Below are 18,623 nucleotides of genomic sequence, written 5' to 3'. Positions count from 1 at the left end.
TGTGAATAAGGCAGTGGCATGGGACAAGTTTTTCTCAGCGCAACAAGGCGATCAAGAAACCGCGAAATCTTTTGTGCATAGGTGCCAACAATTGGCCTTAGATTGTGGGTTTAAGTGTCCCCATTGTCCGAGCTGATCTGAATGATTTTGTGTTAGTTCAGCGGATAACAAGTGGTTTAAGCAATGTGGGACTTAAGCAAGATCCTACAGGATCATGAGGTTTTCAATACTGTGCAGAAATTGTTACGTAAATGTGAAATTTATGAATCTGCAGAAAAGAATAGTATTAGCGCTTCGTGTGGCAGGGCAAACGTAGCTAGTTTGGTAAAAGGGATGAGATAGGCTTAGGCCTAGTTGAAAGTGGGTTAGAAGGTGAAAGTAAAATTATGCTAGCTATAGGTCTAATAATAGTGACAAGGGACACGGCCGTGGCCGTAGTAGCTTGAAACCTACTGGTAACAGTAAGTCAGATACCAGGTGTAAAAGTGGTGGTCGTTCTCATTGGCAGGGAAAATGTCCTGCTGATAATGTTAATTGTTTTCAGTGTGGTATTGTGGGGCACTTTGCTAAATTCTGTGTCAAGGGGGGCAACAGCCCGCCAAAACGGCGCCTATTGTGGACGCGTCTGTTACGTCATGCACTGTTGCCTATCCACCTGCGGACAATCGCCAGGTAGGCCTATGTGCGGCAGTGGGGAAAACTGCCGATGGTGAAAATAAAGTTAAGCATGAGTTTTCATGTGAGTGTGTCGTCGTTGAGGCTGTTCCAGACACTGGGGCAGAAGTGTGTATAGTAGGGGTAGATTTGTTACCAAAATTGGGTTTGAAGGTACCTAATCTCTCTCGGTGTAATGTCATTGTAAATCACGCAGGGGAGAAGTCATTGAGAATATATGGGTCTGTTGATATGCTAATAGAATTGGGTGATAAATCAGTGAGCACTAGTGTTATCGTTGTGCAAGGTGCTACCCGTTTTTATATGTCTTTGGTTTAGGAGTGTCGTAAATCACTAGGTCTAGTGCCATACAAAGTTTTCCCCATCATACTGTCGCTACCGTGAATGACGTCACTCGGAAACCCTCTGCGTCGACTAACCCCCGCCAAACGCCTGAAGAAACGTTCTCACACGGGTAGGGGGTGGTGGTCGTCAGCGCGAGATGCCATACGCTGCCACGGAGGAGAATGTCCCTAGGCTGAGGGACTGGCTACTGCAAGTTTGCGAAGACTACGTTCAACGTTTCAAGAAACCCTCTGCCGATGATGAAAGGAGCCCCTCACCACATTCACCTGAGGGAAGGTGCCATCCCCTATGCGTGTCATACACCTATACCAGTTCCTAAGCATTGGGAGGCCGATGTTAAGGCTCAGCTCGACGAAGATGTCAAATTAGGAGTAATTAGGGAGGTCCCTGCTGGTACAGGTACGGACTGGTGTGCAAGGATGGTAGTGGTAGCAAAGAAAAATGGTAAACCACGGAGGACCGTGGACTATCAAGAGCTGAATAAGAATTGCAAACGAGAAACGCATCACACATGTGCTCCTTTTGACATGGTCTCGGGTGTGCCACTTCGTACATATAAGACTGTAGTTGATGCCTATGCCGGATTCCACCAGGTGCCATTAGATGAGGAGAGCCGACAGTTGCCAACGTTTATTACACCATGGGGGAGATACCAGTATTGTCGAACACCTATGGGTCATTGCGCGGCCCCGATGCATACACGAAAAGGTTCGATGACGTTATTATTGATGTACACGAAAGTACAAGTGCATAGATGACGTGTTGTTATATGACGACAGTGTTGAGGGAGCCTTTTGGCATACTTATGATTTTTGCAATTATGTGGAGGTAATGGTATTACGCTGAATCCGGATAAATTCCGATTTTGTCAAAGACAGGTAGAGTTTGTGGGTACGAACTTGATGGGATAATTATAGACCTTCTAATGAGCGTATGAGTGCCATTAAGAACTTCCCCATGCCTGCAAGCCCAACTATCACGGGATATAAGATCTTGGTTTGGACTTGTGAACCAAATTGCACCTTTCGTGGCTGTAGCACCGGTAATGGAACCATTCAGGGATCTTCTCAAGAAATCCCCCCCATCGGAAAGTTTATTGGGACCAACGCCTTCAAAACAGTTTTGTTGCAGCCCGGGACAGCATTTGCAAGATGTTGGGCGACGGACTGACATATTATGATAAGACAAGGGCACTGCTGTTGTTTTACCGATTGGTGCAGAGAAGGAATGGGATTTGTTATATTGCAACAATATTGCAATTGCGAGGATCTCAATGACCCTTTTTGTTGTAAGGGGGGATGGAAACTGGCATTATGTGGCAGCAGGCACCTGACGGAGGTGGAGGCCGGCTATGCCGTCATTGAGGGGGAAGCGGCTGCAGTAGTATGGTGCCTTAGGAAATCGAGATTGTTTTTATTGGGATGCCCGAATTTCATTTTAATCACGGACCATAGACCTTTGGTAAAACTCTTTGGGGATAGGAGCCTAAAAGACATTGCAAACCCGAGACTACTAAGGTTGAAGGAGAAAACTATGCAATATAGTTTTTACCATAAGATATTTGCCGGGGAAGAAGAATTCGGCAGCCGATACGTTATCAAGATACCCAGTGATTCGCAGTGAAACTACCGTCAAAGACGAAGAAGAGGAGGAACTTATGAACGAAGTTTGTATTGCCTCCATGACATCATCGCTGGTGGAGATGACGTCATTACTATGGACTGGGCTACCATGGAGGGGGGAAGCAGAGAAGGATCCTGATTATTTTACTATTGCAGCGACGTGTCAGCGAAGAGGGTTGGCCGTCGTCAAGGTCTCAAGTGGAGCCCTGCCTAAAACCTTTTTTTTCAATGTACGTGATAGGCTGAGTGTCATTGAAGGATTAGTCACATATGCATATGACGAGGGGCATGTTCGTCTGGTAGTTCCGGAGGCACTACGTTTACGCATTGCAACCAATTTACATTCAGGTCATCAATCACTGACTCCATGATCAGAAGAGCACGACAGGCAGTTTATTGGCCTGGGATTGAGGTTGACTTGGCAAATTATAGGGCACAGTGTCATGATTGCAACGTTGCGGCACCTTCGCAACAAAGGGAAAGTATTATATACACTCCCCCTCCCGAATATCCGTTTCAGAGAACTGTTGCAGATTTATTTCAAGTAGCAGGGAGGCAGTATATGGTCTACGCCGATCTGAACGGACTGGATGGATGGAAATTTATTTCTTCGCTAACGGAACTACATCCGCGAGATTGATCCCAGTTTTTAGAAGATATTTTCATTGCAGTGGTGGGGAGCACCTGAAGAAATATCAGTGGACGAGGGCACGAATCTAACGAGCATGGAAATGAGACATTTCTTTGGTAAGTGGGGGGTATCTATGAGAGTGTCGTCTGCTCACTACCCCCAGTACCAACGGGCGGGCAGGAAGCTGCTGTGCGCACCGCCAAACGAACATTAATGGCAATACTCTACCTGATGGAGGGCTAGACATGACAAGGTAGCTCAGGGCGATATTGCAGTATAGAAAATACACCATTACGTGGTTATAGATAAGTCTCCTGCACAGCTGGCCATGGGTCGCCAACTTCGAGATTCGGTGCCAATGTTAAAAAGTTATCATTTCGTCACCGAGCATTGGTCGGAAACCTTGTCCGCAAGAGAGAGGGAAAGAAGCGTTGTTGAACAACGAATATCATCCAAGTATAATGAGAAAGCCAAGGATCTTTCCCCCCTACAAATAGGGGAGAGGGTAGCTATCCAGGATGTGACTACACGAGCCTGGAATAGAAGCGGGGTGGTATTGAAAAGAATAGATACCGCCAATATCGCATAAGGTTAGACGGGAGTGGAAGAATTTCGACAGAAATCGCAAGCATTTGAGATCCCTACCACCCACACCACCTGAGGGAGAACCTACTCCCACCGCTCGGGGGAGGCTGGCCCAGTACCCACCCAGGAAAGAAGTAGCACTAGGGTACGTCGTCCCCCGCAATGGCACGATGATTATATTACAGAGTAATTCATTTTAGTTGTGTTTAATAAATATCCCCTAAACATGTCAAGTTTTGTGCATATACTTTAATCCTGATTATTTGGGTTTAATAAGTGTTCCTCTTGTCATGTTACCATTTATGTATGTTCCAGCGCTGTGTCCGAAGGACTATCTTTATTATAGCTGAATTCCCTTTACTTCATATGTTACTACCTTTACCAGTTTATTATTTTTGCAACTAAAAGGAGAAATCTATACTTATGTTTTAAATATACTATGTTTGCTTTGAATGGGGAGCTTTGATCTTAAAGGGGAGGTGTAGGAATGTTCCATTTGAGGTACGATATGTTTTCCCTGTTATGTGTATCTCTTTGCACGGGGTTCGGGAAAAGACAAGTCAGTTCCCGCTCATCCCTTGATCTGTAATCAACTCATGTACATTAAAGGAATCAACTGGTCCTAGTATGTCTCAACCTGCTTACACGTATGTACGATGATCTGTAATTTGAGAGAGAGAGAGAGAGAGAGAAGGCGTAACACGAAGTACAACATCGATCTTAGTTTACCTATAATTTATAGTGCACACATTTTCTATAAGTATTTCAAACAAAGAAAATGGAAATTATGCTCACTCGTTACCATAGCAACGTCCGCTCGAGTAGAGTCGTATGAATGACATTGGAGGCGGAAATGTGTAAACAATGTACAAAATCAATGATGCCGTCTTAACTACCGTCGAAACAGCTGTCGAAGAACACACCCTCAACCCCAAAATAGCAACAGACTTGAGTGAAATAGTGAAGAAGTCGGCTCTCAGCGTCCGTCTCCTGCGGGAGTTACTACCACGACGTCCCTTCAAAACAGAAGTTTCGATAGACGACACCGACCTGGAGGAGGAGGAGGAAAATGACGAGCATTCGGACACCCTGGCCCTCCGAAAAATCCACGACGACCTCGACTGCATCGAGAAGGTGCTGCTCGACTTATCGACGAGCTGAGAGAGAAAACTACGTTCGTCTCCCCCTGGAAAATTACATCGCAACGCAGAAGGACGTGCGCAGAGCAAGGCCGACTTCATCGCCCTCTTCCAAGGGGAGAAATGGAAGGCCAAGTACTTCGAGAAGAGCAACAAGCTGCAGATGCTGCAGAGGGAACTACGCGCCATCAGGCAGGACACGCAGAAGCTCATGCAGGCGAAGGACGAGGAGATAGCCGAGCTGAGGGCGGACATCGAGAAGCTCACGGACACCAACCCCAAGAGGGAGAACTACGAGAACAAGATAGCCAAGGCTCGGGTCGAGAACCTGCAGTTTCGGGTCGAGCAGGAGGAGGAGCGCATCTGCAAGCAGATCGCCCGGGTGGGCAGGGAGATCCCGCAGGAGATCAGGGTCCACGACGCCCTGACGGCCTTCCTGAAGGAGTGCTGCGCGAAATTGGAGGCCAAGTCGGCCGAGTGGGACGAGACGTTCCAGGTGGACACCGACGCCAAGAAGGAAGAGGTCAGTGCCTGGAAGGCTGAAGTCCAGAGTAAGAAGAAGGAGCTGGAAGACCTGGAGAAGAAGTACCAGGAGTACTGGGTGGTCGTTAGCGTGTACGAGGCCGAGCAAGAGGTCGAGAGGTTGAAGAGAGAAGAGGCCGAGAGGGAATTCAAGGCGGCTGCCAAAATACAAGCGTGGTGGCGAGGGTACATGGTTCGAAAAGGAATGAGTTCGGGGCTCAGAAAGAAGAAGAAATCGAAAAAATGTGAAATTCGTGTTCATGAGTTGAAAAAAAATGGAAAAAAAATATTTATATATAAAAAAAACATTCGAAATAAAGTGAGACGATCGATGATGAACTTATCATTACATATATTATCAAGCATTCAGTGGTGTGAGACTGAGCATAAATTAAAGTGACACTCAAACTTTAATAAAAAAAAAACATTCAGGCAGAAATAAATGAAAATGAATATTTATACTTTTACAACTTCCTTGGCTTATCCTAAGCAATAACATTTACTGGTAAGGGACGTTTCAACATTTTGTACTGCATAACAATAAAACAAAAAAACTGAAAAGTTGCTTCCTTAAACCTTTCAAAGGTCTTTTCTTCCCGCACTACATGTGTCATTTTGCATTATTTTCAAAACTGTATTTATTTTATTTTTTATCACAACCACTTTTAGATGAAGCAAGGATACCTGCACGATTAATATTTGCTTAAAATTAAATTATTTTAGCTCCTATTATTATTATTATTATTAGCTACTTGGACGAAAATAAGATCACCATAAAGGTCAACCCCTATGAATGCCTACGTGATTACCCGCTAAAAAATATCCAAGAGATTCATACAAAACCTTTAAGATCCACAAAGGACGACAAATATGTTAGATATACATGTTATAAACAGTGATCGAAATAATATCTATCCTGCATGTGTTTTGTCGTCATTATTTTGGGTCTGCTTTAGTTATATGACCCATACGACAATTCTTCACTCTTACCTGTAGGTAGAGGGAAAGATGGTTTTAGTATGGATGTAATATTCCATTTCTCGTCGCAGAGGTTCCGGGATGAAGGGCGATAATAAAGCAATATCTTCTTGCTGGTGTTTATTGGCTAAAACTACATTGAAGAAGGCGGGTAGTTGAATATACAAAATACAATAAGCGTATATAATAGAATCATAACAAACATATGAGCATCGACGCTCTATACACAATAAGGAATCATATCCTGCATACATGAGGTAGAATTTATAAGATCGAAGCCTCTGTGTCGGACTCGATACTAACACAATAATAATTGGTTATACTTATAACATTTACGCATTAAGCAACACAGTGCAATAGCTCTGAACTGAACGTGTCTGCGGAGCTAAGATTTTCCCGCGTTCGTTACATAACGTCTTGCATACATAACAGTCTCCTCCCCCTTTACCTGTGACTAAGAAACAACTGTTCCTCACATTTACAAATCTAATATTTCAGGAGGTTTTCCTCTACTCATTCTGTAGGGAGTACTATAGGTGTGTTCTGAGCTGTTGCATGATTTTGAACATCTTGGTGAGCAGTTTGCACATCTGAGTTATTTAAGTCCTGAGGTATTGTTTGAAAACTTGTACTTCTGTATTGTTTGTAACAAATGACTGCAACAAATGATCAACATGGACGTTTTACAATCTTTCCACCGACATTACATCATAATGTAAATTACCTATCTTCTGACAATTTCTCCTTGTACCCATTTTTCTGGTGTGTTGTATGACCTTACCATGACATAACCTGAAGGAGCGAAATGTCTTACATTGGGAAGTTTTTTTACTTGATCATAACCTTTCTGTTCTAACTGACTCTGTAAGCTTGGATACATTAGATCTAACTTATTCCGATCCTCCTCCCCATCAACAAAATAAGAATGTGTTACACCGTAGTATTATGCACGGTTGTTCTATAGGATAATAGGAACTTTGCAATGTGAGATGCTACATTACCAGAATTTGCTTGTCTACACTTCATATTATGTTTGAAAGTTTGAACAAATCTTTCTGCTTCACCATTCGTGGATGGATGATAAGTTGCTGATAATGTATGTTGTATACCATTTACATTCAGAACTTCCTTAAACTCCTGTGAAGTAAACTGTGGGCCATTGTCTGTCACTATTCTTTTGGCAAACCATGCGTTGCAAAGATTTGCACGAGTGATTTTATAGTTGCTACCGATGAAGTTGTTTGCATTGGTATAACTTCTGGCCACTTACTATATGCATCTACTAATATTAGATATGAGTATCCTAAAAAATGGACCTGCAAAATCTACATGGTATACGTTGCCACGGGTATCTGGGTAATTCCCATGGGTGCATTCGGGTTGGTTTTGGATTGTTTTGTTGAAATGCACAATTCATACACTTCTTAACCAAATTTTCAATGTCCCTATCAACACCTGGCGGCCACCAAACATAAGTTCTAGCAATTGACTTTGACCTGACAATACCTTGGTGGTCTGCATGTATTTCTGATAGAACTCTATTCCTTAATGCATTTGGAATCACTACTTTTGATCCTCTCAAAATACATTCTTGTGTTACACTCGATTCATTCCAAATTTCGTTGTATGGTTTACAATTGGCATCTCCTTCACAAATATCTCTGCCGGTTATTAGACTCGGCATTATTTGAAAGTACTGGGTCTTTTCTTTGTACCTTGTGCTATTTTCCTAGCTGTAATAGGTAAATTATATGCAGAAATCAAAAGAATACTTTCCTCATATTGCTCTGGTGCTTTGTCTACAGGCAATCTCGACAAAGGCGTCTGCATTACCCATCTTAGATGTTGGTCTATATTCTATGTTGTAATCATATGCCGCTAATATGATTGCCCAACGTTGTAGTCTTGCAGCTACTAACGTCGGGTAAACTTGCCTTTGGACCTAAAAATCATCAATAATGGTTTGTGGTCTGTAACTAATGTGAACCTTTTCCTGCCATACAGATACATATGGAACTTTTTCACTCCATACACTAGTGCTAATGCTTCCTTTTCTATTTGTGAGTAATTTCTCTCTGCTTTGTTCAATACCCTAGAGGCAAAAGCTATTGGTTTTTTCTGTACCATCTGGCATTACATGTGCTAGTACTGCACCTAATCCTATGTTTGAGGCGTCACAAACCAACTTTACTGGCAAATCCATTTGATAATGTACTAAGAATGTGGGTGATGTCACTTCTGCTTTGATTCTTTCAAAAGACTTTTGACATTCCTTTGTCCAATTCCATTTACATCTTTGTTCAGCAAATTGTATAATGGGTGTGCAATTGTTGCTAAGTTTTGAATGAAACTACCATAGAATGTTACTAAACCTAAAAATGATTGCAATTCCTTGACATTTTCTGGTAACTTTTTGCTGACTGCACTGCATTTACCTTATCTTGAGTCTTATGAATACCTTTACCATTTACAATAAAGCCTAAATACTCAACCGAGTCAACTTCTAAAATACATTTACTCTGGTTGACCTTGATATTGTGTTCTTTTTAGTTTCTTTAGAACTGCACGTAACCTTTCTCTATGCTCTTTTGTTTTTGCCAGCGACTAATATGTCATCAATGAAAATGAATACTCCTGACATACCTGCAAATATTTGTTTTGTCCATTGTTTGCTGCCATATTGCTGGACTGCTAGCAACACCATAGGGAAGTCTTTTTGGACGATACAACCCTAAATGTGTGTTTACAGTACATAGCTTTTGGGAATTTTCATCCATGGATAGTTGTTGAAATGCTTGTCTAAGATCTATCTTAGAAAATACTTTATGAGCATCTGACAAAGTTGCGAACATATCTTTAGGATTTGGCAATGGATGTTGTGCTACTTGCAATTGTGATTTAATGTCATCCTTGTAATCTCCACTAACCTAACTTGACCATTGTCCTTAACAATTGGAACTAAAGGTGTAGACCAATCTGAATAATCTACCTTTTCCCATGAACCTTCACTTTCTAACCTTCTAATTTCAGTTTCCACAGCTGTTTTCAATGCATATGGAAACAATTGGTCTTGGAGCAGAAAATCTAGGAGTAGCATTCTCCTTTAAAACTAAGACCTTGTGCATTCTTTACTGTTCCTACTCTGTCTTCAAATACTTCTTTATAATCTGATAGAAGATTAGTAAAATGAAATTTCTTCTGCTGGTTCTGTTTGGTACCTGTAACCCTTAGAATACTAGGCCAATCTAATTTTATGCATCTTAACCAATCTAATCCTAATAATGTCTGTCCTTGACCCTTGACTATTGTCAATGGTAACTTACCTATCTCTTGATCTTTGTACTGAACTTTCACTTGTGATGAACCACTACTTCTATGTTTGTACCATTATAACTTTTGAGCACTTTGTCTGAAGGTCTTATCACTAGGTTAGGTATCGTTTGTGCTACTCTTTCAGAAATTATTGTCACATCTGCAGCTGTGTCTATTTGCATGGTGTGAGTTTCCCATTTATTTCTATTTGAACCATAAGACGTTTCTTGTGCATCTTTGTTCACAGAATTAATGTGAAATGCAAATTGTTCTACTTCTGTGGTCTTATGTACACTTTCTTCATTTGAGCTAGAGCCGTCATTTGAATCTACGGTTCTATGATCTGTTTTGTGGTCTTTGCTTAGCAAATTTACACTGACTTGTTAAATGACCACGCTTCCTGCAGTTGTTGCACGTCTGACCTGACGCTGGGCACTTTATCCCAATATGCTGTAATGATCTTGTTTACCACATCTAAAGCACGATTTCTTTTGAGGTTTTTTGTGTCCCTATGTGACTTGACCTTTCTGTGAGTATGCATTAGGTTTACCATTGTTATCTTGGATATACTGGGGCTAGGCTTACTCGTTTCGTTGTTTGCCCTTTCTTTGCATGTTGGTAACTCCTTTTATAGGCTACATGATTTACCTGGCTACTGTTGTTATTATGAGTCTTGCCTACAATGACATTGGACTGGTAATTAGCTGTTTCTATTGCTCTTGCTATTTCCAGAACTTTTTTTGCAAATTTAACTTCTTTTCTTGCAGTAACTTCTTTCTAAGCTCTTGCGAGTTACTCCTTACTATAATTTGCTCTATTAATCTGTCTTCTAGATCTTCAAATTCACAAGCTGAAGCTAATTTCTTTAACTTTGTTACAAAAAGAATCTATTGTCTCACCTGATTCCTGTGATGCTTCTATGAACTGATAACGTTCAAAGTATTTATTTGCTTGAGGAGCAAAATAATTTGTAAGGCCCTTCAATTGCGTCCTGCAATGAATCACCCGTTAGATTCAAAGTATTGAATACTTCCTGAACTTCTAAACCTGCAGTATGAAGTAACAAAGCCTTCTGCTGCTTTTCGTTTATTTTCCCTAGTGCTTCTAAATAAATTTGGAAGCTGCCTATCCACTTTTTCCATCTTGTACCCACTGATTTAGGATCATCACCGATGCTAAAGCTGTCTAACCTTTGGACATCTATCGGCATTTTTGCTGTGATACTAAGAAGTTTAGGCTAGGCTAGGAATTTGGAAGTTCTTTTTTTTTTTTTCTACCTTGTAGGCTACACTTGCATACATACCTGTTGCACTTTTACTCTCTAAACCAACCCTTTTTTTGTGTTAACGCTCCTGACTTGGCACAGCGTTGCTTGGTTTGAGTGTGATGAAGGCATCTAGGTAATTGAGATTCTTCGTTTTCGGGTAGACTTCGTCCGATTGGGGTCGTCGTCTTCCGCTTCTAGGCTAGGAGATTAGGCGTAGACTATAGGCTCCATTTGGCTGCTACGAGTTCGTCACCTGCGTCGCCAATGTTTTGTCGTCATTATTTTGGGTCTGCTTTAGTTATATGACCCATACGACAATTCTTCACTCTTACCTGTAGGTAGAGGAAAGATGGTGTTAGTATTGGATGTAATATTCCATTTCTCGTCGCCAATGTTTTGTCGTCATATTTTGGGGTCTGCTTTAGTTATATGACCCATACGACAATTCTTCACTCTTACCTTGTAGGTAGAGGGAAAGATGGTGTTTTAGTATTGGATGTAATATTCCATTTGCTCGTCGCCGAGGTTTCCGGGATGAAGGGCGATAATCCAAGCAATATCTTCTTGCTGGTGTTTTATTGGCTAAAACTACATTGAAGAAGGCGGGTAGTTGAATATACAAAATACAATAAGCGTATAATAGAATCAACAAACATATGAGCATCGACGCTCTATACACAATAAGGAATCATATCCTGCATACATGAGGTAGAATTTATAAGATCGAAGCCTCTGTGTCGGACTCGATACTAACACAATAATAATTGGTTATACTTATAACATTTACGCATTAAGCAACACAGTGCAATAGCTCTGAACTGAACGTGTCTGCGGAGCTAAGATTTCCCGCGTTCGTTACATAACGTCTTGCATACATAACAGCATGCACATGCAAACGTTTGTAAAAACATCATAAAAGCAACATATTTGGTTTTCGTTTACTGTAGATTTTGTTATTTAAAAAGCAATAAACTGTTTAAACCAAATTCTTTTTTATAACAAATTATCTTTATGTGCACTTGTAAGCAAATTAAATAGGAGAGTCTAACAAGTAATTTACGGAATATATTTTTTGTTACATTAACGATCATCCAGTCAAGACGACAAGGGATAAAAAAAGACTAAAGCTTACCCCTTCCTCTTTCACGAATCCTTGAGAACTTCCATTGGGTTGCCAACGGTCATTTTTAAATGGACATTCAGTGAAAACAAGGAAAACTCAGCCCTCTGGTAAAAGGCATTTAAATTTTCAAAGTGGGGACAGAACTAAAGGTTGGCTTTAAACAGTGCAGTGGTTTCTCGTCAGAAAAAGTAAGTTCCCTCATAAGGTTACTCTCTTATAACTTTGCTAGAAGTAAATAAGGGAGATAGTTTTGAGTTTCAATGTGGCTTGTGTAGTTTTGTAAAGTAAGTCGTGGATAAGAAGCATATTCGGGTGTTTTTGTTTGTTATATTAGTGATTTAATGTGAAAGTTGGTAAACGCCGCGAAACTTGGTGACCTTTCTTGTTCGTTTGTATTTTCTTCATATTTGACACTACCGCAAGTACAAATAATGCAAAATTAATAGGAACAATGAACAACGTTGTACCCACTTTTTGTTTTTTTTCTATTCTAGAGGTAAATGATAAAATAGCAAGACCATTTTCAAGCAATAAATGCAGAGAACCATTTTATATCTGGCCATTATAAATTTAAAAAATTAGGTCTTGCTGACATAACTTTTATTTCTAATCAAACTTTAGCCTCCCAAATAATGTTAAACGATCTCTGCAAATCGGAAGCATATGTCGGCTGAAGCAACAGTATCTCGAATTCATTACATTATATTCTTAGTGAACGTAATGGAATTCTGTTGTTGCAAAGTTTATTTTCCACCTCTATTACAACAATTAGTCCGGTGTCCACTCTTTACCCAGTGGAAGTCCGCCTTAGATGAAAACTGGCTGATATTTGAAAAAAGTATTTAAATTTATACCTGAACTTAAGATTCCCCCAAACGTAATATTCACGTCCACGCAAACTTTTTGGACCAGGAGGCGACAATGGTCTCTTTAATAGCTTACACAGAGCAATTAGGCAGTTACTATGAAATTGACTATTTGCTAAACCTTCGTATAGTTACGTGCTCTAAACTTTTCCACAAAATAAAAGTTACAAAACAGAAGCTACAATCCTAATCGTACGAGTATTAAAGCCACCAGTGGGCAATACATTAACTTAAAGTACCAAGAATTATTTCGTACGGTATGGGGACAAAAGTATTTTTTGCATAATGACTTTTATTTGTTGTTCAAAATGCTGTTTTGCTCCTCATGAATTCTCATTTTCTATAACTCTTTATATTTACTGATAAAGGGCTGACTAATTAGTGTCAACATTTGTCAATAACGAATTTTAATATCCCCCATCTAACATTTACGGTGTGTTTAGCAAAAGCTTCGGTCGTAGTTAACCCTGGCAGGATTAAAACTTCGCGTAGTTTACCAAGATCTTATTTCAGCCGGCTTCTTTTTCTATGTCTGTTTTACAGAAAACGATAAATCTATTGAGATGGGTGACGCTTACAATACTGAGCCCAACTTGCCAAACGCGTATTCTATAAAATTAAAAAATACTGTAGCACTGTAACACGGGAATGTTTTTCGTTGGCGATACCTCAACTAAAAATATCAGGTTAGCTAATGTACTCGTGCACTAGTAAACTACTAAAATAATGTTTGCTAAACTAAACTGATAAAAACTAAACGAACTGGATATTGGTACGGCAGCCGTATCCTGACTGATAGATATTGGTACGGCTGTGAATGCGCATACGTGAACTTGTTTACCACCTCAGGTATATCAGTGACAGCAATAAAATGACGATCTAGCAACGTGAACTGAGTAATAATATATCAGCTTTCACCAAAAAATGTTTTCAGGTTTCAACAAGCTGAAAAGGGCAATAGACGTCTACGAAGAGTCAAACTTCCAGGTCTGTCGGACAGAGGATTATCCCTGAGTTACCCTTCAGGGCTCATCACGCTCGCCACAGTTCGCCCAGCCCGTCACTACCAATACTACAAGTTCTTGTAGGGAAGTGGAAACAACCAATTTATTTTAACTTTGATAAGGCAAATCTAAAGTAGTTACTATTAGAAATCATAATGCATGTTGAGGCTGTTGGTTATCCCATTGTTGCTATTGTTTCTGACATGGGGTCAGCCAATCTTCGCATGTGGAAAGAATTTGGCATTGATCCTCTTGTCAATAGGATTTCATTTAAGAATGCAAGTGCTGACAGGGAGATATATATGTTTGCCGACGTTCCCCGTTTGATAAAATTAGTCAGAAATAACTTAATTGGTTCAGGCTTTTATTTAAGCAGTGATTTCATCTCTGACAGAAGCATCCGTGTGAAAATGTGGCAAAATCTAGTATAGAATATGGGCTGGCCTGTAAAATGAATGAACTCCATGTATCTGTTAATGGACAGCACAGGCAGCATGTCAAGTATGCTGAGCAGTTATTATCGTCAACTTGTGTAAGTTCTTTAAGGTATTTGGGAAGTAGAGGTCTGTTGGAATCCAATAACTGGCAAGGTACCTCTGATTTTATCTCAGTGATAAACGACTGGTATGATATAATGAATTCAAACAACATGTATGGCAATATACCAGCGAGAAATGGTTTTGGGATTAGTAAAGAATGCCAAATAAATACCTTGGAAAAGGTCATAAAGGTAATAACTTATTTAAGAGTAAAATCACAGAATACAAGATGTCTGAACAAATTTCAAAAAGGTATCATTCTTTCTAGCAAGTCTGTTATTGGTCATTCCAATATGGTTAAAGATGTTTTTAATGTAGATTACAGCATGAAGTAAAAGTTGAATCAAGACTGCTAGAGCATCTGTTCGGCCGCATAAGGCAAATAAGGGCACATGTGATCACTATAATGCTGTTGAAGTCAAGTTTAGGCTTAGGTCATTGATTCTGGGAAAAGATGTAAAAATAATTAGTGAGAAAACAAACATCATTGCAAACAGCAACAATTATATGTTGACAAATGAGTGTATGCAATTCAAAATACAGTGAAGATAGAGAATTGGCATCAGAAATATACTTGACCAGCTCATTGTTTAAAGATTTAGATTTTGAATGCCTACAGAAGATATAAACAATCAGATTCTGGATAAAGAAAACGAAAAAACGGCTGCCACTGTAATTAAAGATGAAGCTCTTAAATATGTAGGTGGTTATATTGTCAAAAAGTTTTCTACAAAATATCCACAATTAGGAAAAAAGATGAAAGAATATAAAAATACAAAAGAATCGTAGATTGAAATGGTAAACAGAGGTGAGCTGTATTGCCATCAGAAGAATTTTCTTCTCAATTAATTGTCCTACGAGAAGTCTTCAGCACAATTCACGGCTCATCACTTTTAGAAGGGAAAGCATCCAGAAAAACTCTTGTTGCTGAATTGCAACGATCAGGAGTAAAGGTCCCTGAAGAGATTATTGAATTCTTTGCAAAGATCTCTATATATTTTAGACTAAGGCACTTAAATGATCCTATTAAAAGGAAGAAGAGAAAGACAAAAATTGAAAATGATCGGGGAGATACAAGAAAAAAATTAAAAGTTAAATATTTAGATGTGTGTGTTAATACTTTAAACATTTTAAGGCCTTCAATCAAGGAATTGTTGTAAAATAAATGAAGGTTATTTCTGTTTGTATTCAAGTGTGTAGAAATTATTTTCATAAATAAAAGTTACAATTACAACAGTGTTTCCTTCAATACTCGCTTCCGTACTAAGGCTACAGTGATATTATTTTATCAACAAAATTATTTGGGCATTCTCGGAATTTTCTGATAACGGAAGTATCAGATTAAGTAGTCAAGATCAAGAATTATAAGGCGGCGGCCCATCAGTGAATCACCGGTTGTGGCCGGCGTGACGTCACAGAGTGAGAGAGGAGCGAAGATGACAGTTCTGTCCGACTGACTTTTTTGTATTGACCTTGACTACACCATGCCTTCGGTAACGAACAAACCTACGAACACTCAATTCAATCTCATCCGGTTAAGCCATCCACGACTGGATGTATTTGGAAATGGAATACTCAAGTCTCGTTGCGGTTGCTGTCAAGTTACTCTTTTCTTGTTTACTGAATACTGCAGATCACCCGAGACGCATCACATCTTTTCAAAGTTGATCATTTATAATGGAAGGAGAATGCAAAATTTTTTTACGAATGCAATCGACTAATTCAATATAATGCTTCGGTAATCAGAAGTCCAAGAGATTGCTGTAATTAAAAAACAAGATTTATTAAACCAATATTATGGATCAAGATGAATCCCTCCTGTAATAACATGATTGTAGACTGTGCATTAAAATATTCTACGCTTAATTATATATATATATATATATATATATATATATATATATATATATAAAAGCCAAAGATTGATTCAATAATTTGAAACTAACAACAAAGGTTCTTTCTGCAAATGCAATGATATGGTAAATAATAAATCACATGTTTACGGTGTTATTTAAACTGCAAAAGTGGAGGAAAACGGAGCCCTTTGCCGGGATGACTAAAATAATCCAGATAATTTAGGTAAAAAATAAGAAAAAAAATGGGTAAAAAAACAATAAAGACTATTCCAGGCAAGAAAACTGTTGAGATCTTCCTCGAAGCATTTTTTATGACTCTCTATGCAAAAAACTCGGAAATATTCACCCCTTTCTCTTTTTATTTCCCAATTCCCAGTTCTGACCTTCCCTATCCTCCGAGCCTTTTTCCCTAGATCAATGAAGCTTCACTAATTGCCGAAGGGGAAGTCCCCAGTGCTAGAGGGATGATCCCTAGCAGCAAACCTTTGGTGTAAACGAGTCAGTAAACAAATACGTAGTGTGAACCATCAACCTTGACGCAGTTGAGGCAATGGAATACCTGAAAAGAATGTAAATGGCTGGAAGAGTCAGTCTAAGAAAAAAGGAAAGAACAAAGTTGATTTCCTGTAAAAGAAAACTATTGTGCCGGTTTTGTTTGTCTGTCCGCCCTCAGATCTTAAAAACTACTGAGGCTAGAGGGCTGCAAATTGGTAAGTTGATCATCCATCCTCCAATCATGAAACATAACAAATTGCAGCCCTCTAACCTCAGTAGGTTTCATGTTATTTAAGGTTAAATTTTGCCATAATTTTATTTCTAGCAGCGCTATAGGTACTAACAACATAGTCCACCACCGGACCGTGGCTGAGTGTCATGGGCCACGGCTAAGAGTTTTATGGGCCGTGGCTGAGGACATTACCGGACAGAAAACTCGATTGGGCCGAAGAAACTGCAGAGCATTTTTTTACTTGTTTAGTAAAAAATGGAAAATGAAAAGTCAAAGACTGAATGGAAGATTTATAATACTCATGTCAAAGTCAATAGTTAAATGACTAAACATCAAATCCAAATTACGAAGAGAAAATTGGTGAAAAAAAGGAACACAACCCCAAGAGAATTTTATAGATTTAAAATAAAATGATGCAATAAAAATTCACTCTATTTTCTGTGAATCCCTCCAGGGTTATTAGGAATTCATTCAGTGTAGCTCAAGTTACCTATTGACTTCATAAACCAGAAGGAAATGGATATCTATTGAAGGAATGAGGAGAACATCATTCCATTTTGTTGGGGAAGGAAGTTAGGGGAAACAATGACGACAGGAAATAAGGGGAAATGTTTGGTCCTTAAAAAAAAAGTTCTGGAATGTGAGAAAAGTGCTCGGATAAAACAATGAAATGAAAATGTTTAAAAAACTACAATCCTTATATTCTCAAATATCTCTCCCTTTCGCCTTCCTTCCTTACTCTCTCTCTCTCTCTCTCTCTCTCTCTCTCTCTCTCTCTCTCTCTCTCTCTCTCTCTCTCTCTCTCTCTCAAAAGAATACGAAATGCAAAGATACAGACAAAACTTTTAGGAAGGTGAAGTATTCTTTACTCCTGTCTGTCTGTCTGTCTGCCTGTCTCCAATTATTTGCATTGTACACTGAGACCATTATATTCTCCACCACAGTCAAAGAGTGTTACGAATCTTATTCATTCATAAGAATAAAGCATCATATTCCCATTCAGTAACTCTGTCATTGCAACATTCATCAGTTACATGCGATAAGGTTAATTAACGCGAGATTTCACCTTGGTTACTGCCTTCCTTTCCTATGTTGAAAAAAGCCAATTTTGACTCGACCTCATTTGCTTTTTCATGGCACTGAGCAGTCATGCATCTCTGACCGGTATGTTGACCTCGCATTGGGCATTTTTGAATGTATGAATGCACACAGATTAATCATTTACCATATCATCGCATTTACAGAAAGAACCTTGTGGTTAGTTTAAAATCAATGCGATTTTAAAAGAAAGGTCGTTACAGATGTGAATCTAAGGATATATAATCTATTCACACATAAAAAAAAAAACACATAAAACATAATTTCATGAGTGGGAAAAAATAATAGCATTTTAATGCACTTGCAACAAAATATTTACACAATTTCACCATCA

At 39.3% G+C, this 18,623-nt stretch overlaps 1 protein-coding gene across 1 annotated transcript; it reads left to right on the top strand.

Moving 5' to 3' along the window:
• The first annotated feature begins 1,259 nt into the window (after positions 1 to 1,259).
• Positions 1,260 to 5,919, top strand: LOC135207773 (dynein regulatory complex protein 9-like). The gene is made up of 2 exons (XM_064239598.1): positions 1,260 to 1,419; positions 5,069 to 5,919. Exons 1-2 carry the CDS (start codon positions 1,260 to 1,262, stop codon positions 5,917 to 5,919), a joined length of 1,011 nt encoding a protein of 336 aa, XP_064095668.1.
• Positions 5,920 to 18,623: the final 12,704 nt, after the last annotated feature.

This window comes from Macrobrachium nipponense, chromosome 34 (genome assembly GCF_015104395.2).
Source record: "Macrobrachium nipponense isolate FS-2020 chromosome 34, ASM1510439v2, whole genome shotgun sequence".
Taxonomy (NCBI): domain Eukaryota; kingdom Metazoa; phylum Arthropoda; class Malacostraca; order Decapoda; family Palaemonidae; genus Macrobrachium; species Macrobrachium nipponense.
Note: the sequence above shows the minus strand (reverse complement) of the source record. Positions and strands in the feature narration are given on the sequence as shown.

What these genes read in the sequence shown, in the direction of transcription:
- LOC135207773 (XM_064239598.1), top strand. Translation starts at nt 1,260, where the DNA reads ATGAAAGGAGCCCCTCACCACATTCACCTGAGGGAAGGTGCCATCCCC. An exon ending in GGAGGTCCCTGCTGGTACAG is followed by an intron (nt 1,420 to 5,068) that starts GTACGGACTGGT and finishes ATCGCAACGCAG; the next exon opens with AAGGACGTGCGCAGAGCAAG.